At 47.8% G+C, this 26,240-nt stretch overlaps 1 protein-coding gene across 2 annotated transcripts; it reads right to left on the bottom strand.

Moving 5' to 3' along the window:
• Positions 1 to 470: 470 nt before the first annotated feature.
• On the bottom strand, positions 471 to 24,730 carry sptlc3 (serine palmitoyltransferase, long chain base subunit 3). Of its 2 annotated transcripts, XM_023796265.2 has the most exons (13): positions 24,592 to 24,730; positions 24,092 to 24,258; positions 22,164 to 22,355; positions 21,152 to 21,306; positions 20,873 to 21,021; positions 16,171 to 16,295; positions 15,041 to 15,134; positions 10,005 to 10,110; positions 8,565 to 8,784; positions 6,755 to 6,881; positions 3,199 to 3,334; positions 1,541 to 1,670; positions 471 to 1,300 (listed from the first exon to the last, which is right to left on the bottom strand). In XM_023796265.2, exons 2-13 carry the CDS (start codon positions 24,197 to 24,199, stop codon positions 1,217 to 1,219), a joined length of 1,626 nt encoding a protein of 541 aa, XP_023652033.1. In that variant the 5' UTR covers positions 24,200 to 24,258; positions 24,592 to 24,730; the 3' UTR covers positions 471 to 1,216. The 2 variants fall into 2 exon arrangements, with proteins under 2 accessions (XP_023652033.1, XP_023652034.1); XM_023796266.2 differs by lacking the exon at positions 24,592 to 24,730 and having other exon boundaries at positions 22,108 to 22,355; positions 24,092 to 24,582.
• Between the last annotated feature and the right edge of the window lie 1,510 nt (positions 24,731 to 26,240).

The raw sequence follows: 26,240 nt of genomic DNA, 5'->3' as shown, positions 1-26,240 counted from the left end.
GTTGACGTCTACAGCACCTAGCCCAGATTCTTCACTCCTGGGGAAGTCAGACGCATGTAAAAGCGTAACAGGCATTTATGACTGAGTGGCAGAGGGGGGGGGGATTGCCGGAGAGCAAGCTGCGACTTCTGCTCTGTGTTGTGCAAGACGCTTTCAATTTAATTGCGCGTCAGAGAGGCAATTGCTGCCTGTTCTGTTATTTATGGGGGCGGCCGGCGGCCGGCTTGGTGCTGCGGTGAAACGCAAACAGAGGATGTCACAGTTAGGGTGGTGGGATTTTAGGCCACCTACTCTGCTGGTTAGTGACGGCGACTACACTGTCAGCTGCTTTGAGGCGCTATGATGCTAAATAAGGTGACGGGAATTAAATCAAATCACACAGGGCTCATTGAGGAATGGATGTTTTTAACCAACGAGTTTCTTTTTTGTTTTTTTAATCCCGTTGCACGATGAAAAAAAAGGAAGAGAAATAAGTTGATATAATATTTATTTACATAGCAGAAGAATAATGTGATTGTAAGGCATCATGTGCTGTTTTCCTGAGTGTCTCCAAAATGGTCCAAGGCAACATCACCCAAACCTGAACTGAAATTCAGGACCTGCAGGTAGAAATCTGTAAATTGTTTAGCGTGCACCTCAAGTGAGATCAGATGTAATTCTCTGTAATCCGCCTTGACCAGATCCCTATCTGCCGACGGTCCACAATTAAATGCAGTCTCACCCCTCCCACATCCCCCCCACGCACGCACTTTTTCAGCTCAAGTTACGACGCGGTACATGACGGTGGTCTTGATCATAAGGAGAGGAAACCCTCCAATAAAAACAATTATAATTTTTTAAAAAAATCTCTGCTTCAAGGGTTTTGTAATCAGCAATTGGCGGACGGGTCAAGCATTTGATTTGATCCAGGTCAGCTGTGAGGCACGCTGGGCTTTAAACAGGTCTTTCATGCAGTGCTTTGATCTTGCTCACAAACCATTTCTCCCATTCTCTTTGGCCCCCATAGAGCAGATCTGAATGCAGGAATTAAAGAAGAGACATTGAAATAGCTGTAATGTGCTGTGTAAAATGTGCATGTTTTTGTTTCGTGACTTGGGGCATCTGGCCGCGGACGTAAACGCCACAGGAGATGGTGATCCGCCTCTGTCCGTGAGCGTGGGGCTGGCTGGCAGTCACATGGGTCACACAGGGGGGACGTGCCCGCACTGGTTTGCCATCAGCTGTCCAGTTCGTCGATGTACCTGCGACGGGAGAACTTGATGCCCAGGTAGTCGCCTAACTCATCCAGAGCGTGTAGCACCTTGGGGACAGACAGGTATGGTCACTGTGCTGGTACGGGGGAGTTCATGCTAACACAGGCCAACAGGCCTGGGAGGAAGAAATAATAATAATGACTATTAAATGCTCTTTCCGCCGACTCCATCCTGCTCCCCATGACATGACATGACATTCCGCTGAGCCTGGGGTTGAACTGGTGACCCTCTGATCACAGGCTTAGCCCGCTGAGCCACATAAAGGTGTAGAATAACGGCGGTCTCACCTTGTCCAGCATTTCCCGCGTGTGGGAGGAGGAGACGCAGAAGCGGGCGCGTGCCTCTGTGATGGGCGTAGCTGGGAAGCCTACCACCACCACGCCGATCTTGCGCTCCAGCATAGCGCGGGAGAAGGCCCTGCAGACACAGCACCCGCCTCAGCTCAGGGTATCCCCTCATGTTACATCATCACCCCTGTGCTGGGGACTCCCAAACAGTTAACGTCGTACGATAAAACGCACTGAGCGGTGCTGGCGGATCGATCAGTTTAACCATTTCCACGTTTTTCAAATGCGTAGAGAACACGCAAATATGAAGGATCATAAAATATATAGTTTATTTTATGGAAATTAACCAAAACCCACCCCCCCCCCAAAAAAAAACCCCACCGTTCCTCGGTCCATTGGAATACTGCTCATGGACCGGGTTGGGGACCCCTACCCTATGACACTTGCCATTCCCATCTGGTGCTTCTGCCATTTTTTCCCTGATGGACTGTTCCATCTGGCTACAGGGGGATTCTGATACGGGACACTAAGAGGAATAACATCCCCCCCATGTTAAAAAGCCCCACTCTTACATCAAACACTTTGTTTTTAACGCCACAACAGGACGACATCCAAGCATGCCACCTAGTTGGGCCTTGCACCTGTCCGCCCCCCCCAATCAGGCCCAGTTCCATGTCCAGCCCCACGGTTGCCCCCCCACCACAAAATCCATCCCCGATGTGATGACTACAGAGTGCTTGTGGTTAGAAAACCAGGATGGGGGAGAAAGTGGAATGCCTGGTGTTTGTATAGGACATGTCTGATTGGCTAGTGGGGCCCCCCAGCACTATCACAGCTTTCCATGGGAGGCTGGAGGGGGGAGCCCAGGAAACAGGCATCCAAGCCGACAGAGCTGAACACAGCAGAAAAAAACCCAGGAAATTAGAGCGCCTCTCACTGGAAAATTTCTTCATTGCAGGCACTGCCTCTGTTTCCCTGATTAAACCGTATATTGAATGCAATAAATCAAAGATAAGGATAGATAATTATCCTTTGCAGATATGGAAGGCGTACCTCCTGACTGGGGGGGGAGGGGTGCAGGCAGCGTGTGTATCTGGCTCTGAGCCGATCGGGCCTCCGTGAACGTTGCTCTCCTGCTCTCCAGAGTATAGCCTTACGCCTGTCTCAGCACTTTCCACACATTCTGCGGTATTTTTAGTTTGGCCAGGGGCGTGTGGTGGGGGGGGGGGTCGGCGGGCACGCGTCGGCCAAGCGGACCGGACGTTAGCTGGCGTGTCCCAACACCCCGACGGGACCAGGCCAGCTGTGCCCTCAGCTCTCACCGGGGGACGATTCTAGGGTCTTTAAAGGTAGAGGCATAAGGGGGGGCCATGATTCATACAGAGGGGGGCTTATCATTAGCCAATGGTTCGTTTTGAATCATTGAGTGACAGGGGAGAGGGTACTTCTGGGGCCAATCAGATTTCAATGCGGGTCAGTGCCCCTCCGTTGCCCCGCCCCTATATATACCCCTGACCCTCACCTGGTTAGATGCTGTTAATGAAAGGCTGGTACTGCCCCCATACCAGTCGATAAGTCGGAACTCAGGTCTTGGCAGTTCCCCCCCGCCCCCCCCACGACAAAGCGATACTGCCATTAGCTATGATCACCCGACTTACCCGACTTTCCCCGGCATGTAGACCAGCAGTGGCACCACGGGGGAGTCGCGAGACCCATAGATGATGAATCCCATCTCCTGCAGCCGGCGCCGGAAGTACCTGGTGTTCTCTCCCAGCTGACGGAGCCTCTCGATACCTGGGGGAGAGGCAGGGCTGTGAGTGGAAAAGTGGGGGGGAGGGCAGAAAGCAAGCAAGCGAGGATCCGCGGTGTAAGCATGTAGCCACGTAGCTAAATAACGAAATTCGCCGGCTACCGATCAGGCACTTAGGTACTTAGCGATATCACTCGCTCGACTGGAAATCCCCTCTCCCCCCCAGATCAGCGTAATATGCCATGGTGGACACCTACACCACTGTAACCGCGAACTGCAACTCGGCGTGGATACGGTGAGCAGCCAGCGACTGGACGAGCAGGTCAGCTGTGTCCAGGTAAGTGGAAAGTGAACAATAAGAGCATAGTTTTTGCTGCCCCCCCCCCCCCAGCCTGAGCCAGACCTGCAGCTCAGATTTCAGCGTCAGTCGCGCTGCAAAGTGGTGACACGCCCAACGAATGCGGCTCCTACTTTTCCTTGCGAATCCATACTGTGAGTGTAAATGCATCAGGCCCTTCAGTTCATATAAAAGGGCTGCAAAAACACTTGTGTATGGCTCATCAAAAAGGCGTGTTTTTTTTTTTTTTTTTTTTTAATTTACCCCCAGCAAAGAGGGTGCAGAGATAGATGGAGCATATGAGAGATGCTCTGGAAGTAGCTGTGACGCATGAGAGATTAAAACACTTTTTTTTTCCCTTCCTGCAGGCCCTAAATCTTCTGTCAGTTCAAGTCACGAGAAGCTTCAAACGGCATCTGTCCATTAACGCAAACCAGAGCGGGTCTTCGGCGTTCAAAGCCCGCGGATGGCATGACAGGGGCCCCTCTGAAGTGCAGGGGGGCTGTGGTGCACACATGGGACTCCCACAGCACCCAGTCAGGGTGGCAGCCCCCAACTCCCCCCCCACCCCGCTATGCGGTCTATCAATGAGAAAGTCTTTGATTTGGGCGCATATGACTGTCTTTTAATAAATTTTTTTTTTTGAACATGTCTTAATTAACCGGACATCTTTTTTTTGTGGAGTGGGAAATGGGAGTTATTTTTTTTTGGTGGGGGTGGGGGCTGTGTGGTTTATTTAAAATTCTCCTGCATCTGAGCTCCGCTGGACATTCAGAATGAAAGTGCCACCAGATGCGCTGATTCTTTGCATCGGTTCTGTATTTATTGCGCCGGACATTTCACCTGCCGGCTGGGATGCTGTCATGGTCTGGCGTTCTTTGGCTATTGCTAAAATCCAGAGCAAGTTTGGGTTTTCAATACATTTGAAAGCTTGATGCTTTACTGGAAGTACTGTGACTAGTTGTGCTAGAGCAGAGGTTAAGATTGCCGCTTTCAATCTGAAAAATTGAGGGTCAACCCCCACCCCCACCCCTCAGGGTCTCTCACGATAAAGTTTGCCATTAACAATCGGTTCAATTCAGGACACAGCATTTTATTTTCGTGGCAAAGTCTAGGACTAGTATAAGCGAGTTCACATATAGGCCCTTTAGTTAAATATCTGCGAAGGGGGGGGGGGGTTTACAGCGAGTGCTTGGTGTCACATGCAGAGGAAGCGCTCCACTTGGCTTCTCAGAATGACACCCAGTGGGTCCACTTATGGTTCCATGGCTGGTGGGGGGGGCGTCCCATAACCGGAGACATGGGGCCAGGACTTTGCCCCTTTGGCAGTGCTCCAGTGTTCCAGGGAAAGCTGGGGAAGTCCACCTGCCTCCAGCCCCCCCCCCCCTCCCTACCAGGCAGGTGCAGGGGTGAGAGCTGCCAGGCCTCAGACCGCCCTTGGGGTTCAGGGCTTTAATGGGGGAAGGATGGGGGGGGGGGGGGGGCTAGGAAATGACCTCACCTCCCACGTCCCAGACTGTTTCCCAGGAGTTAGAGAGGCACAGCTAATGGGTCTATAAGCCTCATTATCATGTACGGATCCGTTAGCAAATTCGGCTTCATGCTTTTCCCGACCGGACCCCCAGAGCCTCGCCTGGATCTGAGGCCGGATCGCGGCGCTAGATGATGCCAGGAGGGCGGGCGGCCAGCGCCGCCCCCCCCCCGGCACCGGAGGCCCTTGGATACTGGGCAGTATTTCCCTCTGATTACCTGGGAACACACTGACAGCTATTTCAACAGCCTTACGCAGAAACACGCAAAGGCCCTAAACGCAGCACCAAAAAAAGACACACCTATCACATTATGGAGGGAGAAAACAGCCCTGGGCAGTCAGTCAGTTACTGTGAAATCAAAACAAAGCAGGAAAGTTATTTAAAAAACTACTGATCAACAACTACAGACTAAGGTGGAGTTTAAATCACATGTTTTTGGGTTTATTTTACACGCGCATTGTTCCACTGCCAGGTTGTTAAATTATTTTTCATGGGATAAGGGATGGGGAGGGCTGCAGACAGCAGTCATTTCCTGGTTTTTCTTGCTGTTTCAGACACGCTCTACCTCCTGCTAGCTGAAAAACAAACTCTCCCGCCTGCCCCGTCTCCGCTTACCAAAGTCACTCTGCCTGAATCTCTGACCATCACCTCTGACCCTGCCTGCGTACACAGGACGGGGGAATATGGACCCACCCGCCACAGTGGGGGTTATGGGAGATTGGAGAGAACGCAGTTCCACCAAGACCTTCCGAAAACTCCCCAGCGGTTTCTCCACGGGAGACCACTAATTCTCAGGCCAGGTGGGGGGCAACAGAGGGGGCATAATTCATACATAGCCTTATCATTAGCCAATGATATGTTTTGAATCAGTGAGTGACAGGGGAGGGGGCCAATCAGCTTTCAGCTGGCATCAGTGCCCTTGTGATCCCGCCCCTGTACACAGCCCAGCTTGTGACACAGTTTTTAAATCTATTGTATTTTAATACCCAGCAGTTTGCGGTTGCCCCAGTCTGGATTAAACAGCTTTACGTTAATCCGACTCGTCGTGGGCCAGCTGGATTTTTCAGCATTGATTTTGTACATCAGGCAAATGCTTATCGCTGTTGCCTCCAAAATCCTTAAACATCTGGACTGCAAATAAACAAATACTTTCTCCCAAATGGGGTCTTGGTAATCTTCTCAGATATGCAGAGCATGGTCAGAATAATACGTCCCTGCGCTGAGATTTATGTCGCGTGGCTGACCCCCTGGTTCCCACATACCAAATAAAATAAAATGCTACATGATTCATGTATGATGTGACAGAGTAATTTCCACTAGTGTTCAGACTGGAGTCCTTCGCTCATGTAGAGTCTGGTTAAGCCACGACGGCTTTCTGAGGACACAGTCCTGGTGCGCGGCGTTAAGCACACGCTAAGCCGTGAGTTACTGTGCTGGGGGGGGTCACATGGGTCGCAGGCCTCCTCTGCAGCATGCGAAACTGATTGACCGCATCACTGCAGGTCGTACTTGCCGGCAGTCGTGCATGGAGCTACTTCGCAGATGATCAGCTGGCAATAGCCAGCATGTTTTTGAGGGATTTATGTCTTGCTCACCCACTGTGGTTCCGTCCTGTCCCATAATGCACTTCATCGCCCTGATGATCTGCCTGGCCACGGGTGGGGACATGGCAGAGGCATAGACCGCGCTGTGGGAGTACGTCCGTAGGTAGTCCACCAGCTCCTGTGAAGAGCGACATGGAAAAGATGAAGAAAGACAAGAAAAGGCTGGATGAAATCTGAAGCACTCCAGAATCGGCTTCTTTGTGGAAAGTGCAATAGTCCATAACCACCACTAGAGGGGAGTATTTAGCCCAGCAAACGCACAATCGAAACGTCTTCCACCACCACTCATCTACAGGCTTAACGCCGTCATTTACAGTAAGCTTCAAATGGGCTGTAATTTTCACTGGAGCACGGAGCTTTAACAGAAGCACAGCGAATTTACAGTTAAAGCTGAGTTTGTTGTTTCATTTGAAGGTGTTTGGGCTGGTTGAGTTGGCCTGTCACGTACCCAGCTTAGTCCGGTGCTGGACCTACAGTAATCCTGTGTCTCACGGCCATGTGGTAGATGGGGGGGCACCATCAAGGCCACGTCAGACACATGTTCACAGGCCTGTTCTCACACTCTTTGTCTGTGAACCGCAGCTATTGGTCAGGCCAGCTGGGAGCCCTGAATCTGCTCAAGATGTACAGCTCTGGGGTTTTGAAGTGGGGGTGAAGTCCCAAGTGGCCAGGCATCTGCACCTACTTAGGGCCCACAGTTGGTTTCCTATGGGGGGGGCATGAGTCTCTGCGATTTCAGAGATAAGAGGGCTACCGAAACATGCCCCCCCCCTCCATACGCCCACACCCTGGAGCATGCCAAGATGAAGGCATCACACCACAGGTCCGGCTACCCCCACCCTATTGTTCTGTCCTGCTGTTGCATGGTCAGCCCCCCCCCCCCCTCCAAAATGGAAACGTACAATCAACCCCTCATCACGGAATGGGATTTTCAATATGTGCTATGAAATGAAGAGCAGGGGGAGGGGGGATGGAAGAGAATGGTGGGGTGGGGGGGGGGGGGGGCACAGTGCATTAGCCTAAATAAAGTGCACACATGGGAGTTCAAAGTCCCCCCCCATTATTTTCCAAAGGGTTGAGTTGAATGATTTGATTATGTTTTATTGACCTCGTTACATCTTAGTTATTGAATTAATGTACTTATTTTGGTGAGCATAAAAAAGAAATCACCACAATTCACTGGTTTCTGAAAACATCTGCTGATGCCTTTGAAGACCTACGTAAATCCGTTTAAAAAAATGGAAAGAGGGGTTCTGGGATTTCATCTAAGCAACAAATAACTAAAATCAAAGCCCTTCCCCTCCACCCCTTTACCCCCTCTCTCAGTTTACCATCCACAGCTGTCAGTTAGGGCAACATGGTTATGCCCTATTCATCACCACTGGCGTTGCACGGCATCGTGGGATATCTATAGGGGTTTGTTGGGGATTGGAGGAAGGATGGGATTTGTAGTTCCGGGAATGAGAATGGTGGGCAGAGTAATGGACCTCAACAGCAGCTTCACTTGCATTGTGGCATCATCAGTCTCGGCCAGTTTCCGCCAATCCGGGCCTCAGTGACCCACAGTCGGTCTATGTTTTTGGTCTCTCTCAGCTCCCTGTAGCAAAAACGTGGACTGTCTGTGGGAACCTGAGGACCAGACTGGGAAACACTGGACTCATCATCAACACCTGACCATCACTCCTTAAATATGAAGAGTGAAGACCAGTTTGGTGTGGAATAAATATTGATAAGATTTTGGTCACAATAATAAGGGGAGGATCATAGAGACTCAGCCTGTCAAAGCTAGCTGGAGGCCTACCTTTTTTCCTGCGATGTAGCCGCCCGCGGCTCCAAAGCTCTTGGTGAAGGTGCCCATCATGACGTCGACGTCGGACGGGTCCACGCCAAAGTGCTCGGTGACCCCGCGGCCCGTTGGGCCCACGGCTCCGATGCTGTGGGCCTCATCCAGGTACAGGTAGGCCTTGTACTTCTTCTTGAGGGCCACGATCTCTGCCAGGCGTACGATGGAGCCCTCCATGCTGAGGGAGGTGGCGTGGGGGTGGATATTTGTGGCAGGTGGGAGGGGGGGGGATGAAAATACACACAGTTCCATCAGACCTCAGAGCTGAGGTTTCATCTACATCAGCTTTTATTTCCCCTGATCTTCAAAGGCCCAACAGACGGTCCCGTCCTCCCTGGGCTTTTGCTGCTTTAGCCCGCCGAGAAGCAGGCAGCCCGTGCCGATAGCCGCTTAGGTTTGCAGAGACAGACCTGCTAGACCTGATCCTGTAGCAGGCGGAATGACACAAGTAAGACTCTCTCTGTCAGTAATTTGGACTTCAAAGGAGACAAACCAATCTCTCATCCTCAAAGCCTTCCCCGTTATCAAGCCCTTTTGATGTACCGGCAATAGTTGCATGGAACACAATTTTTCGACATCAAGCCCCCCCCCCACCACCCCCCAGACAGACCTCCCCAAGCGACCCTGCCAGCTTCTGGTGATCTCCTTGATCCAGATAACACGGGCGTGGATTTGCAAAGGGCACAGCTTCTAAACGACACTTTAAAGGAACCAGAATTTGCGGTAACTGAAATGCAGAGAGCGAACTAGTCACTCTGTGAAACTAATAATCAAGTGGAGTGTGCAGGTTTCTGGTTAAAACACCCAAGCTCCATTATAGTCTGTCACAGAGATGACTTCATGTGTACGATTCTGGGCCATTTTAGCCAATATCTCTGCGGAGACGCGTGGAACATTAGTCTGACGAAATGGGAAAGTAAAATGGCCACAAGGGGGAGCACCTGCTCTCTCCAGAGAATGTTTTGGAAACAATATTAGGGAATGCAATCTTAGATGTGCATATATCCAGAGATCATCCCAATACACAACACAGCAGGGAGAATTCTGCTTTATATAAGTGACCAATCAAAATACAAGACTTTTGGCATTTTTAGTTTTTTGATTGCAGACACAGATTTTTATAAAATCAAGTTTTCCCCTTGTGGGAACAGAAAAAAATGGTCCCCACAATGTAATATGTACATGATCTACACACACACATAATTATATATTGTGTATGTAGGTATGTATGCATATATGTATGTATATGTGTGTGTGCATGTGCATATATATGTATATATACACTAATTGAGAAGCACATAAAACAGCATAAGCTCCTAGCGTGGGCTGAGGGAAAGGGGTGGGACAGCATGTATTTGGCATTAGTCATGGGGGGTGGGGGTGGGATCTTAGCTGTACCTGTAGACTCCTTCTACTACGATGAGGATCTTCTTCCAGGGCCGGTGGGTGCGTGACTGTCCATTGGTGACAGCCTCCTTCAGCATCTTCTCCAGACTCTGCATGTCTGACCACAAGGACACACACACAGAGGAGAGGAGGTCAGCTCAAGTGCCCCCCCCCTTGATGTTCCACCTAAACCTGCTTCCAAGCGGAAGATCCCAGCATGGTCTCCCAAGCGTTTACTGCCCCCGTATGCGATCGAGGTTGATGCCAAGCTGAAATAACAGTGGTAAACAACATGGCACTTGTGAGTCTGCCGGTGGTGACGGCACCTTCGCTCCCCCCTCCCTCGTCAGAACCAGGATCTGTAAACAGCAACCGTATGCTCACATGGAGTTTGGCACCCAGTGGAATCCGGTGATATATCTATAGATCTGAGCAATCAAGATTTGCATGCGTGTTCCAACACGAATAAAAGGTGGGTGGGAGAGAAAATTCTCTCTCAAAATATGCTGCAAACTAAAGGTATCCAAAATAACCTTAAGCCATGAATCGGCATGCTCATTCAAACCCTTCCTAACATCAATTGTTGCTACCAGGAACACAGGACTAGATATTTAAATGCCGTTACACAACACGTCTGCAGGTGGTGCTGTTGAACAACTGTTTTCTGTTCCAATACCATGCTGGAAGAAATGACGTATTAGCTAGTGACACTCACAGATATAAACTTAGTAGCTTGGTTTAAGTACCTTGCTGAAGTGTACAATGAGAGAACCTGATCCAAAATTAGTACTGTACCAGCCTGATCAGGAAAAAAAATCTAACAGCAGAAATTTTGAAAGGTTATTTGCATAAATCATGACCTTACCGTCAGATTTGAGGGGGGACGACGACGACAACATAAAGACATGCGCATTTTCATTTTCAGCAGAATTTTCGTGAGAACTTCATGCGATTGCTGGGTACCTGGTTTTCATAAGGTCCTGAGAAATAAGGAAGCCTATCTCTATGTGTGCCATTCTCAATAAGGCGGTTGACGGGAGACGCTGTGCAGAGTCTGGACCGTAATGCCGAACAAATGGACAGGGGACTGAGACAAGGGAAGCAGAACTGGAATGCACATTTACGTGCCCTCAGCTTGTAATTCCCCACACTTTTTTTTTTTTAAAGGCATCTGCTAAATGAATAAACCCAAGGGACCCTGCAGAAGGACAGCTAAATACATACCAAAGCGGGAAAAAAAAAGCACGAAAAACTTCAGAATCTGCCTTAAATCGTCGAGCTGCTATATCCCAGGATTAACAACAAATGCGGAAAACACAACAAACCGTGTAAATGATAATGTTTGTCCACTTTGGCTCCTGGCTCTGTATTCATCTAGCAATGAAGAAGTCCAACGCTGCGAGAAAGCTGGCTGGGACGGAGAACATTTTAAGCCGGAGCTTAGTGCTTATCTGAGGTGAGAAGATACCATGGTGTTTGAGGAGTCGAACCACAGTCTGAAATGTCTCCAGTCCCAGAGGGGAAATGCTGGAGCAGCATTCGGTGGAGTAAGTGCATCTGCTCGCACAATAACAACCTTCTCAGGTAGGACAGATCTGCATTAAAACTGACAGGGGGTGCGGGAATAAGAGGTGATTCCTTTTCATTTACAGGTGACAATCGACAGGATCTATTTCAGCATGGAGCCAGTTAAGGATGTAAAAGGCTTTCGGACGCAGATGTGTTCAGAATGCTGGGCTGGGTGGGGAGGGGGTGCAGTGAGAGATGTCAAGCAGGAAAATAATTTCTCAAACCAGCCCCCCCCCCACCAACCCCCAACTGCTGGCGAAGAACCAAGCCCATCTGATCTGAAACTACACAAACAAGCAGGACCAGCTCACGAACAAACTGCGGCTTGGAAAGATGGCAGCACTATATGGGTTTCTGAGGTGGGGCACTTTCCAGTGCTGTGACGTTGCGCCTGGTGATGTTCTTGACAGGGACATTGTTGGATGGATTTGCTCATGTCCTGCTCAAGGTGAGGGCGTCGCCCCAGCGCAGAGCAGAAAGCTGTCAGTGAATTCCGGGCGGGTTGGACCACTGGATCCTCGAGCAAGGTGCTCGAGGTCGAATCACTATAAGACGAGTACCGGAAACCAAGCCAGTCCCTCGAAATGATCGACTGTTCTGTGTCACCACACTCTGTGTGGCCTAGTTCATGGCCTGCAGGACTAGCTGAAAGGCTCCTCGACTGCACTGGTTTGTGAAATTAGTGGGGAGGGGCCTTAATTTGTCTTCCTTTTGCAGCACTATATCGGGCCCATGAGTTGCTGCCCCCGATGCCCGCGGCACCGTCTCCCCTCTCTGTCTTCGGTGACGTGTTTATCATCTCGGGCACTGCAGCTGCTCTAAGATTGTGACACGCGCAGACTTTAATCAGATGGAGCTCAATTACGCTGTAATTAAACCCAAATCATATCATATCCATCATTAAATCAGGCAGCGGGTTCAGTCTGGATGGCTTCCCTCTTATCTGGATGTTGTATTCCAGTGATGGACTTGACAGTGTTAAATTTAACTCCTCGCAGGGGGGGTCAGCTGACACGCTGTGGGTTTTCTGTTTTATACTATAACCGATTGTACACTGTGCAGGCAAACGCGGACCGGCACACACCTCCCCCAATACACAAACAAATCCCCTTTGTGGCGACTTCTCACTTGGAAACACTTGTCAGTGTCTAGCCTCAGTCAAAGAGGAAATCCGAAAAAATAAGTTGGGTCACATTTTGCTGGCTAACATAAAGAAGCCCACAAAGATGGTGAAATGTGCCGAGGAGATATTTTTGGAATATCATCCATAGTTTGTGTCACTTAGATTTGCACCACTGTCATGTCAAACCTCCGGGTTTGAATCCCACTCTGCGCCTGTGGAGTTTGTATGTTGCTCCTGTGTTGTGCAAGGTGTACCCCGGCCCTGCATCCTTTGCTGCCTGAGACAGGCTCCAGACACCCCGCATGACAAGGAGGTGGTATGGAGGGGGTATGGAGGTGGTATGGAGGGGGTATGGAGAGGGTATGGAGGTGGTATGGAGGTCGTATGCCTATGCCAAACAGGTCAAAGCAGGCGTCCATGGGCACTGATGTTTGCTCATTCTGGGGCATCCCTAGATGTTCCGAAGCCAGCGGGAAGATACAACCCTTTCAGCAAGTCCCGGGTCTTTCCCCGGGGCGCCTGCCCAGTGGGGCGTGCCCAGAACAGCGTGCTTGGGAGCCATCCAAGTGCCACCCTTATAAAAGGCCCAAACCCCCTCAGCTGACTCCTCTTGAGGGTCCTCCAGGTCTCAGAGCTCCTCATCCTGTCTTGAAGAGTGATTCCAGCAGTGCTGTCCAATATCCAGTATAAACTCTTACTGCATTCATCCGGGATCCAAACATGCGTACTCCTGCAGCGCCTCCCACAGTAAATGCTGGGAAATGCGGTCATATGCTTTCTCCAGTGCCCGTTATAAATATGCACTGCTACCCTTAACTTTTCTAGACATTAGCTGTAGGGGCTGTATGTCTGAACGCAAATGTCCGAGTCGTGCCGGACATCAAACGGACTTTTCCCTGCTTGTGCCCTAGTACAATATCCGGGTAATTTCTCACTGACCCCCATGTGTGTATGCAGAAGGAAATTGTCTGTTTAAAACTTCCCCACCCCCACGTCTCGCTTCCCCCACCAGAGGCATCAAACGGTTAGTCAAAACATCTCTGGGGCACCCAAAAGTCGTTCTACATGACCTTTCCACACTCCTCCCAAAATCCTGCTCTGCAACTGCCTTAGCTGTAGATATTCTGGCCTCAAGTCAGGTGACACAACTACAATGTCGATCATTGACTTTTGGCGATCTGGTACAATGTACACTTATGAACATCCCTCTATTCAAACATGGCCTTTGTTAAAGAAATTCCACGGCTTACACTGAAGCCCAACAGCAGGTCCTCTCTCAGGTTTAGATGTGCAAGGCCGTTCTTTCCAATGACACACCTCAAAGTTTGTCCATCATTTTCCACGTGAAAATTGAATTCCAGTAGGACAACACAGTCCGCAGGCAGTACTCTTTTAAGCACCTCACAGACGTTCTCTAAGAAGGTTGGGTATTCCAAACTTTTGTTCGATATTCAGCCACAGACAACAGACAGATTTTTCCTCTCTGCAACTTGTCCGTCGGGAAAAACTCGCACAGCCCTCAGCCTTGACTATCCCCACACATGCCACCTGGAACTCCAGAGTAGAACAGCTCCCGATGAACAGCTCTAGTCCCAAGGCCCACGCTAAACTTTGGGGTAAATCCGACCATATATAGCTGACACCTTACTGACACTAGATAAGGCCCCATCCCAGCCAGAGGTGTAATGCTCCATGTCTCCAAAGCCAGTTAGCTAACACCCACTGCCAAGGTCTAATCCAGCTGGGTCCTTGCTGCCCATGCCTGCCTACCAAATGGCACGACACCTGACCCTCACCTTTCACCTTGCTGGTGGGGAGACTACAAAGTGGTCCATGTAGCTTGGGCTGCCACAAGGCATTAGCGGACTGGGCTATTTAGGACCCCAGACAAGGCTGGCCTGGTCCAGCATGTAGCCATTCCGGCAGCAGCACAATCAGGTTAGATGGATGACCTGGCTAACGAACACCGACCCCAGACCCTCATAGCTCCGTGGATCGTTACGGCATGTGAAACGCCGTGCTAAGGTCAAAATTGTTGCAGGGGCCGCCAGAAGACACGTATTTAGACGATGGATGTATATTTGTTCAGGTATTACCTCCCAGAAAGAAAACAAAGCTGACCCATAAACCAGGGGTGTGTTCAGGGGCGGGGCCACATGGGTACTAGTCCCAGCTGAATGCTGATTGGCTCCTGGGGTGCTGCCTCCCTGTCACTCACCAATTCAAAACTTCTCATTGGATAACGATCAGGTTGGCCCTTTTGTATTAATTATGCCCCCCCTTTTATGCCCACCACCTTAAAAAAAAATGCTAGAATTGCCCAATATACACACACCCTGTGCAGCGGCCTACTCACTGTTGTGCTTGAAAACGCGGATTGTGGCCCCCGACAGCCTGGACCCCAGTATGAGGGAAGTGTGGTTCAGCTCGTCACTCAGGATCAGACAGCCCTAGAACGACAGAGGCGGGGAACAGCAGCATCAAAGACTCCGTGCGGTCACGACCAGAGGGGTCGCTCCACGCCTGCCCGCAGCTGCTGTTGTTCGTGTGTTTACGGCCCACTGTGAGGGTCAGAACTCAGAACTCTGGGGGCTCGGACCACATCCCCACCAGCAAGGGGCTGTACTGCAGTCTCTGGTCCCTACTGATGTCACAGTGCATTATATATGACAGGCTGCAGCCCATGGGGGAGTTCAACATGCAGACCCTCGATGTGTGGCGTGCCTTTCGTCGGGAGATGAGACCCCGGTCTGCGGCGAGGTGACCCTTCATTAGCTGCACCCACTGTAGCCTAGGATTTATCCTCTGGCCACTGGCTGACCCCCCCCCCCCCCCCCCCCTATGCTCTGTCTAGTCCCATTACCTCCCATAACAGATGCTGTAAGTGTGATAGGTAAAGTCAACAGTGCACAGTTCGGGAAGAGAGCAGCAGGGAAAACATCGGTCACCAGCAGTCCTGCTCCCCACTCTCCGAAGAAAAATGAATATTTTAATGTAAAGTACATACACTTAATTACTATTGACGCCATGACGCTCTGTCAAAATTCTACGGCAGAGCCAACAGAGCCAAACCCGCAGGATCTACCTTCAGCGATCGATGTCAGAAAAAAGAAAAACAGGACACGAGACCATCAACTTATCCGGCAGTGCCTCATAAATCGGAGGATGACCTCAAGTGACCTTCAAAACGAAGGCCAAACATTAATTGGTTTGAAGTGCATTGCTAGGATAATTCATAACAGGCTCCTAGAAGCAGGACTGAAGACCCGTAAAGCAAGGAAGAAGCCCTTCATCAACGAGAAGCAAGGAAGACCCGGGCTGGAGTTTGCAAAAAAATGCATATTTTACACAGACACATACCCGTAAATTGAGAGATGAGTGGAATCGAAAAATTTGTTGTGAACTCTTAATTTTTTCCACAGCTGCACGTATCAAAGCACAGCTGTAAAGAGGAAAAACCTTGAAATGACTTTAATAAAATCTCACCTTGCTCACTAATGCTGGGATGTTCATGGAGTTGGTGGCAAAGCCCATTCCGAAGCTCACTGCGGACTCGGTCCCAAGGAACATGGCCACGAGCTCCTCCAGTTCCTGGTGGATGTCCATGTTACCTGCAGTGGCGGGAAGCAGAGCCGATCACACGTAGCAGCTACAGGGTAACCACAGGGTTAGTTCAGGGTGGAAATCCCTGTGCGATGAATCCAGGGACTGGTTCTGTTGTGTCTGAATTACTACCCAAAGGAGCTCATGTACTGTCAATGTCCAATGAAAACCACATATCTCCAAAAATCCATTATTTCAGAAGCGTCAAAAAAACCCAACGCATTTTCTCAGAAACTACTTTACAAAATAAACCTAAAACAACATAAGATCCTTAGTACCACATACAGAAACCTTTACACAGCCTCCAATGAACGGTGTAATGTTTTTAATTAACTTACGTGGATTGTTGTCAGCGAGGCAAATGTGACACAGAGTCATCTGGCTGTATATTCACACTTAACAATCATGATAGCTAGCTATCAACATTAAGTTAGCGAAATAATCCATACAAACGACCAACATACTTTAATTAGTACCAACAGAAATACTACTTAAATAAAACATCTTTTCGTTGGTCAAATACATGTCAATTGCTATCAGTAGACAGAAGATAATGAACACACTCCTTCTACAGTAAAAACCCAAAAAGTGTACATATGCGATTTTCATTGCATAATGACGATATACTCAGTTGCCACTTTTTTAAGATACGCTTTTGTTAGTGCAAACAGGCAGCGCCTACAAACAGCTCCTGCACCTGAGTTTAAACACCGCAGTGACAGGTCAAGAGGCTCCCTTACTTCACGGCTAAGCACTGAACATGATTTCAAATGCTGGGACCAGACTTGGTGGTTCCAGCATCTCAGAAACAGCCGCCCTCGTGGGATTTTCATGCACTACAGTGTCTACCGTTTACTGCGAACGTGTAATGAGTGAAAGAGACCCAGTCAAAAACATGTCGTAGATGAAACAGGTCAGGGGAGAACGGCCAGACTCACTAAGGTTGGCAGAAAGGCCGAATGCACAACTCAGCAATCCTTAAGGTGGTTCTGGAGACTAAAGGGGGCCCTATCTGGTACCACACAGAAGCACTTAATAAAACAGAGATAGAGTGCATGAGTGCGGATGGGTTATAAGCAGTGCCAGTTAAAACCGATGCAGTGGTTCCCCCCACCCCCTTCAAACTACCACTGGTGCCCCCCCAATGTAGTGCAAATCATCGGAGACAAACTGGTCAGCGCCCCCTCCGAAGGTAGAACTCTGGGAGGGGGGTCCGTGTCAAGGGTTAAGCAGTACTGGATATCAGCTTTAAAGCTGAAAGTTGAGTACTTCGTTTTGTTTTGGGGAGGGGGGGGGGGTAGAAATGCCTCCTAAACAAATAAAAAATGTAAAGGGGCTTGATGGCATTCTCACACGTGTTCCAAAGCTTCACGCTTCAACTGCACTTTTGGTTGCATTCTATGGTGTTTACAAACACGGCACGCGATGTTCCTCCTCCCAGTTAAAGTTAAGCATTCCCCAGTACCGATTACTACTTTCCAGCCAGTGCACCAGTATGATCTACACATGCCCCAGACGATAATGGGACACTGCGTTTACAAACCGTCACCATGACATCAGCAGCAGTGAGTATCACTGCAGTCACTACGGCTTCATTTTACTTAAATGCTGCACTGAATTATTTATTTCCCTAATTGAGGTCGTTCGGCAATCTTTCTTTTTCTCAATGCCACTGATGTGGTTGTTGGCAGTTTTTTTTTTTTTTTTAAACTCCTGCGTCAGCATGCAGACAGGAATCCCCTGCATTACTGCACTAAGCACGGCTTGACACACGTCAATGAGCAACATTTTCATCTTTACGGCTGCGGTTACTTTTGACAGGTACACCACCCCTAGAACCCCCCCAGGGAAGACGTGGTTAATTGACCGGAGTGAATCAGCATTTCATTATTTCCTGAACCAAGTTTAATCTGATCCGGTTTTTTTTTTTTCCTTTCCTTCTATTTTCTCCCTAAAACCAAAAGCGATAGCAAGTAAACATAGAGATCACTGCAGGTCTGCTTGCTCCAGCTAATAAGACACCAAATGAAAAGACATAAGTTTGGGGTAACCGTGGTATTAGTTAACTGTATTACACTGAAATTTTCAGCACAGAATAAGGACACTATTTCACTCAGGAATAAGGTGCTCGGTCGAAATCAGTCGATCCACCAAGAACAAAGCAAAACTAGTGCCGATGACCCCAGATTTCCAGATGATAGAGCATCACGGGTTTGCAGAAACTGACAAAAAGGAGAAACTCATAAAATTAGAGGAAGCAGAGAAAACGTCCTTTAACCGCTAAAACTTAAAACTGCAAGCAAGTGTAACACAGTGTTAAAGATGGAAATGAACCCAGCGGCAGCTAAATCTGAGAAAGGTCCCCACTATTCACTTCCTTAAAGGATTCACCCAACACGTCAAAGTAAAGATGGAGGCTCAAGGTGGCTATAAGGAAGTGGAACGGCTGCACGCGGGACTGGGACGGCAACAGGAAAGCGACAGGTGAACCTTCACAGAGTAAACAAAACGCGTGTCTCTTACTGCCAGCTAGGAGCTTAAAACAGCCCCAAACGCCAGCTAAAGATTGACTTTTCTCTCCATTTTAGTTTGCTGAATAACTCTCTATAATTAAAAACTCATGAGGAACGATCAGTCCAGACTCAATCACAAAAGGCAAATCAAATCTGATGGACAGTACACTTGCCTATTCTCAGTCAAGATTTCGGTGCCAAGACGACCATTGTGGTACGACATTAAAGAGCACACGATTCTTCATATATTTACTGGTCAGTTAAACATTACTGTTCTTCTTTATCTTGTTCAGTTGGGTAATCATTACTTGAGGGGGGGAGGGGGGGAATTGCTACATAATGACTTCATCTCTGTGAATGACTGACACAACGGGCTCTCCACACAGAGACACACCCAGGACAAGCTGGGCCAATTCTGTTAAAGGTCACTACCCTTATTCCGGCCTTGCCTGACTGAACTCTCAGAGGCGGGCTACAATAACGAGGCGGTGAAAGCACACACGCAAACGTGCAAGGCGCGGCACACGTCGAGCCGCGGGGAGTTTCTGAATTCACCCTTTAAATTCCTGCTCCGGCTCCATAAATAATTGTGGCTTAATAAGGTCCCAGGAGAGGTGGATCCGTGGCGTGTCATTCCTCTTTTCCTGCTGAACTGCAGGAAAAACACTACATGGCAAATGGGAAGTAAAGCTGTCTGGAATAAATTAATAGAAAAACAGTGAGACAAATAAATGAAACAGGTAGATCTGTCCTTTCATATTTGTGTGACTAACGAATCCGTTTCTCGATCTGTCCGGAACTTCACCTGCGCCTCTGAAGCAATTTCATGCACGTTCTGTGCCTACCGCAAGGCAAGAAATCTGGCTTGTGCATTTGATATCAGCTCGAGGCTAAAGAGGAACCTCATCCCTGGGGCTCGTCCCAACTCCGAACGTTCTAACGAGACGAGCATGACCGTCAGAAACATTATTTCGCATTAACGAATTCCGTTTGAGTTCGGGATGAGCACGCGCTGAGCACTGCCTGATGGGGATGCCCTGTTTTCGCCACACGTTTCTAATTCCCGAACGGGCCGTCTGTCGTCACATGTTCTGGAGCGTCGATTAGAACGGCACTGAGTGCAACTGCCACAAAGACTCGGGAACAAATGCAGAGTCGAGGCTTGCCTGCTTCTGCCAGCGACACATATCCTAGCTGGTCTGAATTAATATCGCATCTTCTGGGAGGAAAATAAGCGCCACTCAGCCTCCGACCGAACTTTCTTGGACCCAAGTGGGTTACAGAAACCCTCCCCCTACATGATTCTCTGATTTGTAGGCATGAAATTCCGATGTATGTTTTTAAGCAGGCAGAGACGGAGTCTTATATCAAAAGGCTCTGGGCCATTAATAGCTGGTTTCTAGCTCTTGCTCAACTTTCCCATCAGCATTGTCACTGAGGAGAGATGACAGTCTGTACTCAACACTGGCTCGATGCAAACCATCTGTAACGTCGTCTTGTGATAGTGCCTGCAAGGGAGTACTGGCTAGGATGCTACTGGATACTCCAGGGTGAGTAGTGCGGTGACTGGTGTGTGAAAGGTGTCAGATTCATGCTCTTCTTCCCAGAATAGCATATTCTCATATTCTTCTGCATTTTCTTTTTGCAATCTCTCATCGTCAGACTGCTCTTTACCCGATACCTGTGCAGCCGACTCTTAGGGAATCCAGCTGAGAGTTTAAGCTACATAACGTAGAGGTGTTTGCAGTGCGCGAAGACATTACTGACCATATTTTCCTATCTTATTACGAATGGTAGGAATTAGAAAAAAAAAAGGTAAGATGTACTATTTCTTTCTGAAAAAAATCCAGATATTATAATGCATTTGCACTGAGGCACGGAACTTGGCATGGTACGATTTCTGGAACAAGCATGTTAGATCAAAAGGGTCAGATTTAGCTAGCTGCGAAGGCCCGGGCTGGCAGAGCCTATGAAACTCTGCTAACGTAAGATGCTAATTTGAGCTTTCAAATACTTCTAAAGTACTTTGGATGGGGAAAAAGATACACTGATCAGGACAGCTGGGCACTCACCCATTTCCTGACGGGTGCTGCAGACCCCAAGCCCATAATCCATAGTGGTCTCTGCCACCGTTTTCAGGAAGTCGGCGTTGTTCTCTGCAAAGCCCAAATAGTTGTAGGAACCCATGTTGATGACACCATGTATCGTTTTTCCGGTAAGCCTGCAAAGTACGCAAATTTAGGGAGTTGGGGACCACATCGCAGCACTTCCGAATTTCATTCACCAAACGCCCCACAGGGAAATGCTGTCTGCTCTATAAAAGATGTGTGGATTTGGCCCTAAAATGTTACCTGAAGGTCCAGTTATAGTCATCCGTGACCCTCTCCATCAGATCGAATTCTGGGCCTGGCAGGCTGCATATGGGACGGTTCCAGTTGTCCCGAACCCTCATGTACAGGTTCCGTGTGTAGAAGTTTTCAAAGTCTTGATAAAGAGGAACAAAGTCCTGTACACAGATCAATAATAAATGCCTTTTAATTATCATAAAAATCTGTTAGCATACAATAATGCTAACAGGCCCAATAATGCACGGTAAGCTGTAGCATGCAGACACAAACCAGAGTCAATTAGCCAAAAATATTTTTGTGATACATCGAGCGGCTCTCTCCAACTTGGTTTCAAAAAGGCACCATTGCTCCCAGTTCACATTAAGCACATTTTGTAACCATTTTATGGGTCTACTTCTGGATTGTTTGCAGGATGATTGCACTCTGATAAATGCGCCAGTCTGACCTCAGTTACAAGATATCGAAGAAAAAATAACAACCTAAACAGTTTGAGAGCTTGGGTAATTGAAGTACAGCGAAAGGGTACTGTGTTTTGCATTGTTCCACAAGGGCAAGTTCCAAAGGAGATTTTTTTCCCCCAATTCTATTTAAAGTAGATCTAATATCCCTTTAATCTGTATCTTTTTTGCATTATAATTAGTTGCAAGTCTATTCTGTTTCCAACATAAGCCTCCCACCTTGAATGCAACCCGAAGAGACAGTCTCAAAGAAGTGTTTGCAGGATCAGGAGAAATCAGTCAGTCAGCCCAACACAACAATCTGAAATCCACTGGGTATTAATTACGTCTGCACCCTGTTTACCCTGGTTTTTCTGTTTTTTTTTCCCCCCCTCAAACGGCTTTCATCTCAAGCACTAAGGCAGATCGAACCAGTGCCTCTGAGAGACAACCATTTGAATACCTGAAGTGATTTTGCTCCCCCCCCCCCCCCCAAAACATAATTGACAAAGATGGTTTTACTTCGCGAAATCCGCCAGGGAGATGGGCTACCCAGTGGGCCGACTTATCCAGCTGACCTTCTGCTCTTCCCTTTCTTGGGCAACGTGACATTTCTCGAGGCCGACTGCTCTCATGAAGTCCCGAAGATAGCCGAAGAGGGTCACGATTCCGAACCCCAGGTATGTGAAGACAGCGACGTACATTGGGGGCTGTTCAAAGCCCTCAGTGACCCTCGATCTGTGGTGGACTCCATTTGATATTCCATTCTCCTAAAGTAAATAAATAAACACATTAATAAGTGAACTACTATTTCATTTAACCATGACCACTAATCATCACATGTAGAATGGCACTAGCACACGTTCTTGCCAATTCCCCTGCAGTTTACATTTATTTATCAAAAACTTTTATCCGAATTGATGTATAAGTGAAGAGCTGACAGTGTCTGTGGAGCAATTAGTAAAGTTATAGCCTCCTGTGCTTTAGGGCCCAAGGGTGACGTCAATGCCTGTCAATGAACTGGTGACCTTGTAATCAGAGGCACAGAACCATAACCCACACACAGTCAGGTGGCAGAAAGTGGAATCGGTAGGGTTCTAGATTCATGTGCAAAGGGGTTCAAATATGACATTAAAGGATAGTCAACTGGCATGTTGTTTCAGCTCACAGCTGGCTAAATTTCACTTGCACAGCATCCATTGTTGAAATATCTTCTCCATGATCTGAAGGGTTCATTCCTGAACGATGATGCTCCGCTTCCCGTGGAACTGATAGGTGACAGTTAACAGGTGATTTCAGCAGCACGGGATGTTTATCCTACATTACTATCAAGCCACGGTACAGCTGTTTCTAAGTAATAATGGGGGTGGAATCCTAAGTGCAAAAATGAGACTCAAATTCCTGTAGAACAGGTATCGACTGGCAGAACATGTCACACCATATTCATACGCATGATGCTGCCAATCTGTTTGTTTTTATCTGTCTTTGACTTCTATCTATCCATTGCTGCTGTCAGAAAAACCTAACATCTGTTTGGCTCTGTATGCCTACTAAATGTGCAAAATTCTTTTTGTGACTAAAATAGCAAGTGCTGATATACGGAAAATAAAATTAAAAAATAAAACTTCGGACTAATTTCCTCGCACAGCTTAAATGTTAATCGAGAATTTAATACGATTTTTGTGCCGCCACACAACCCTACTGTCCAGAGTCATTACACAGATTTACTACATATATTATTATCATTTACGCTATTAAAAACTCCCCGCTAGCATGACATTTTCTGCTCACGTGTGATACACCAAAAACGAATTTCCTCTTCCCGGTTTTAAAGGCAGAAGAGTAACTCAATGCATTTGGCCCCTTTACGTCACACTTCACACCTGCAAATCTTTATATACAGTACGTGGAGTAAACTACATAGTTTAGTACATAGACAAGAGCAGACGAAACTGATAATTTCGCTTTCGGACTGGCAGTAACATTGATAAATGGGAACAAGGATGTATGTGTGTTTCTTGCAGAGACGCGCCTTTTGCGGGGTTAACAGATAGCATTTTCCTCATAGTTGCAACGCAATCTGGACACTGGGCTCGTACTTTGATGATAAGATCCACGGCGGAGGCGCAGCGGCTTCCAGCGTATCGCCCCGAGGTAGCCGGCGAGCTGGGTTACCTTCGGTTCAGCAGGATGCCGGAATAAAGGGGGGGGGGGTGTAACTCCAGTCGCGGAGCCTCGCGTACGGGCAGACCAACCCTTCTGACTAAATCATCGCGCGCACTAAGTTAATTATACAGCACATTTAATTATTTTCGCTGCGGATAATGTGTCTCCAGCTCGCGTCTTTACATTTTAATCGCACACTTAACTCCGTGATAGTCACACTGTCGTGTAATTGCACAAACGTAACATCCCCGTGCATGTAAAATGATAGGCAATTAGTTCCCTATCACCGGATCTTCCTAACAGACTTGTTTTTACTCCAAAATATATGAAATGAGATTACCTGACAGCTCCTGTGGAATCCATTTTTCGAAGTGGTACTTTTCGAGTGGTCCTGGCTTGTTTGAAATGTTAGGCTCCCGTTACGAGGAAGATCAGCCATTCTTGCCATGCCTCTTCAAGGTGTGTACTGAGCTAAATACAGGAAGTTTTTGTTCTCCACGCTGTACCCTATGTATGAAACCGGTTGGTTAGGGTAATAATGGTGGAGGCAACTTCCTTATCTGAAGTTTCCCATTGTCCCAGGAAGTCGGACAGAGCCGGCGATCGGTTTATTTATTTTATAGGAACCGACTTCGATCGATTCGAATCGGTCCGCCTATTACGTTTATTTATAGTGGCTTGTTTGTCGATCTCCAAAAGCATAACCTTTGCTCCGTGCACTTTGGCGAAGTCGACAACAATCTGGCTATCCCATTAAGTAAGATGTTATTTCCATCAATTATTAACTCTTTAAGAAGTGCGGCTTATGCTGCTTAACAGTTAACGATTTAATTCGGGTACCTTTGGTGATTTGATCGCGTAGAAGCAGGAGTGCGCGCCTAGGAATACATGTCTGATCCGTCCATGTGCACCTGCATCTGCAGAAAGTTTCACTTCTGTGCACGAGCGAGGTTAAACCAGCCTCCACTGATTCAGGAACAGTATCACGGGCAAGCACATATATAGTCAGATCTCTGTCTTACTGGGCAAGATGAATACTAAAATGACACCGTCGTGTCACTGGTGGGTAATAGAGGCTGGGGCTGAAACGAATGGTGGCAGCAGCATGTATAGTGGGCATGGAACAAGTGTTCCTTAAGTGTCCCTAAAACGACGATTGAAATCACACGCCAGTTCTGTCAGAGATTTAGCCCCTTACACCTCGTCCCCGGTCCTGCGGTGGGTTGGCACTGCATCACCGTGTCCCCCCACCACGACGGTGCAGCCGCCCCCCTCCTTGCGGCCTGTCAGCCGTCAAACCTGCTGCTACCGGCTTTAGCTATTTTAAATAATTAGCATAACCTGTTTTTGTTAACTTGTCCGGGGTTTTATTGTCCAGTCTGGATAAATGTAATTTTGGCAGCTAAGCTTTTACATTATTAAAATGATCTTTGACATGATAATTATTTTAAAATTCTTAACTTTGTAAACAAAATGGCTGCTAACCATGCCCAAATCGTTCCCTCACTGTACTTTGTTTTACATGAACAGCTTTAATTTGAGAATGTGTGCAAGTGTAGCAGGGCCTTATGGGGTGGAAACCTAAAACTGGCAGCATTTTATCTATAGGGGGCGGTACAACATGTAAAAATGTTTATTTCTGAAACCACTTGATAGATCCAGTTGAAATTTTGTCTATGCCAGCATGTTCAGTACTGAAATCTAAATCATCCTTGGACTGTGATTTTTTTTTGTGACTTTACTGGATTTGACAGCCCATGCTTCATATAAAGAGAAATACTACATTAGTTAAGTATCTGAATGTGTGGAATGAAAAAAAAAAAGTGTGTTTCCTAGGCAAGATTGTTCAAGATGTAGTTCATGTTGATTATTGACAGGTTTAGCAGGAGTGAGTTTCTCCGGCATTATCGTGGGGGAAGCAGTCATTTAAAAAATGCCATGTTGTTTCCTCACTGCAACACCTCTGAGCCAAAATGCAACTGCAGGAGATCTCCAGTTTAAAAGGATTTTTAAAAGACTGGATGCAGGGGTGTTCGTGCTGAAGTAAACAGCGTTACCATAAGTGGATTTACTTTCTGAGCTCAGTGAAAGGGAAGAGGTGAAAAGCAAGGCAATACTGAGGATCCCCACTGGGAAAACGGGCATTACAGTCTTATCTTATTTTCCATACTGAGCAATATGAAAGCCAGTAGTTACAAATATATTAAGTGAATCCCAGATTCCAGTGTGAAAGCGGAGTCTCTAGGAGTTATATTTTTATAGCACTTTGTAGCAAAACAACAATAAAGTAATAAAGACTGATGATAAAGTCTCACTTTAAAGTGCTGTGTTAGCATTCAGTGTCCCTTCCCTTCCAGCAAGTTGTGTGGCTACTCTTGCACAATGTCACAGCTCTGATGGACGGATGGATGCCATTTTGGGAATGGTTCAGGGTTCATCCTTCTTGTGAGAGAGGTGAACTTCTTTTTATTTTGAGAAGCTATCGTCAG

This window comes from Paramormyrops kingsleyae, chromosome 3, assembly GCF_048594095.1.
Source record: "Paramormyrops kingsleyae isolate MSU_618 chromosome 3, PKINGS_0.4, whole genome shotgun sequence".
Taxonomy (NCBI): domain Eukaryota; kingdom Metazoa; phylum Chordata; class Actinopteri; order Osteoglossiformes; family Mormyridae; genus Paramormyrops; species Paramormyrops kingsleyae.
This window is presented reverse-complemented; position numbering and strand designations above follow the sequence as displayed.

Bases quoted from the DNA above. Each gene is read 5' to 3' on its own strand.
- sptlc3 (XM_023796265.2), bottom strand. From the start codon at position 24,199: ATGGCAAGAATGGCTGATCTTCCTCGTAACGGGAGCCTAACATTTCAA. The intron at 15,135-16,170 runs GTGAGATTTTAT...CTGTCGTTCTAG, and splicing joins TCCCAGCATTAGTGAGCAAG to GGCTGTCTGATCCTGAGTGA. The intron at 1,301-1,540 runs GTGAGACCGCCG...TCTGTCCCCAAG, and splicing joins CGCGGGAAATGCTGGACAAG to GTGCTACACGCTCTGGATGA.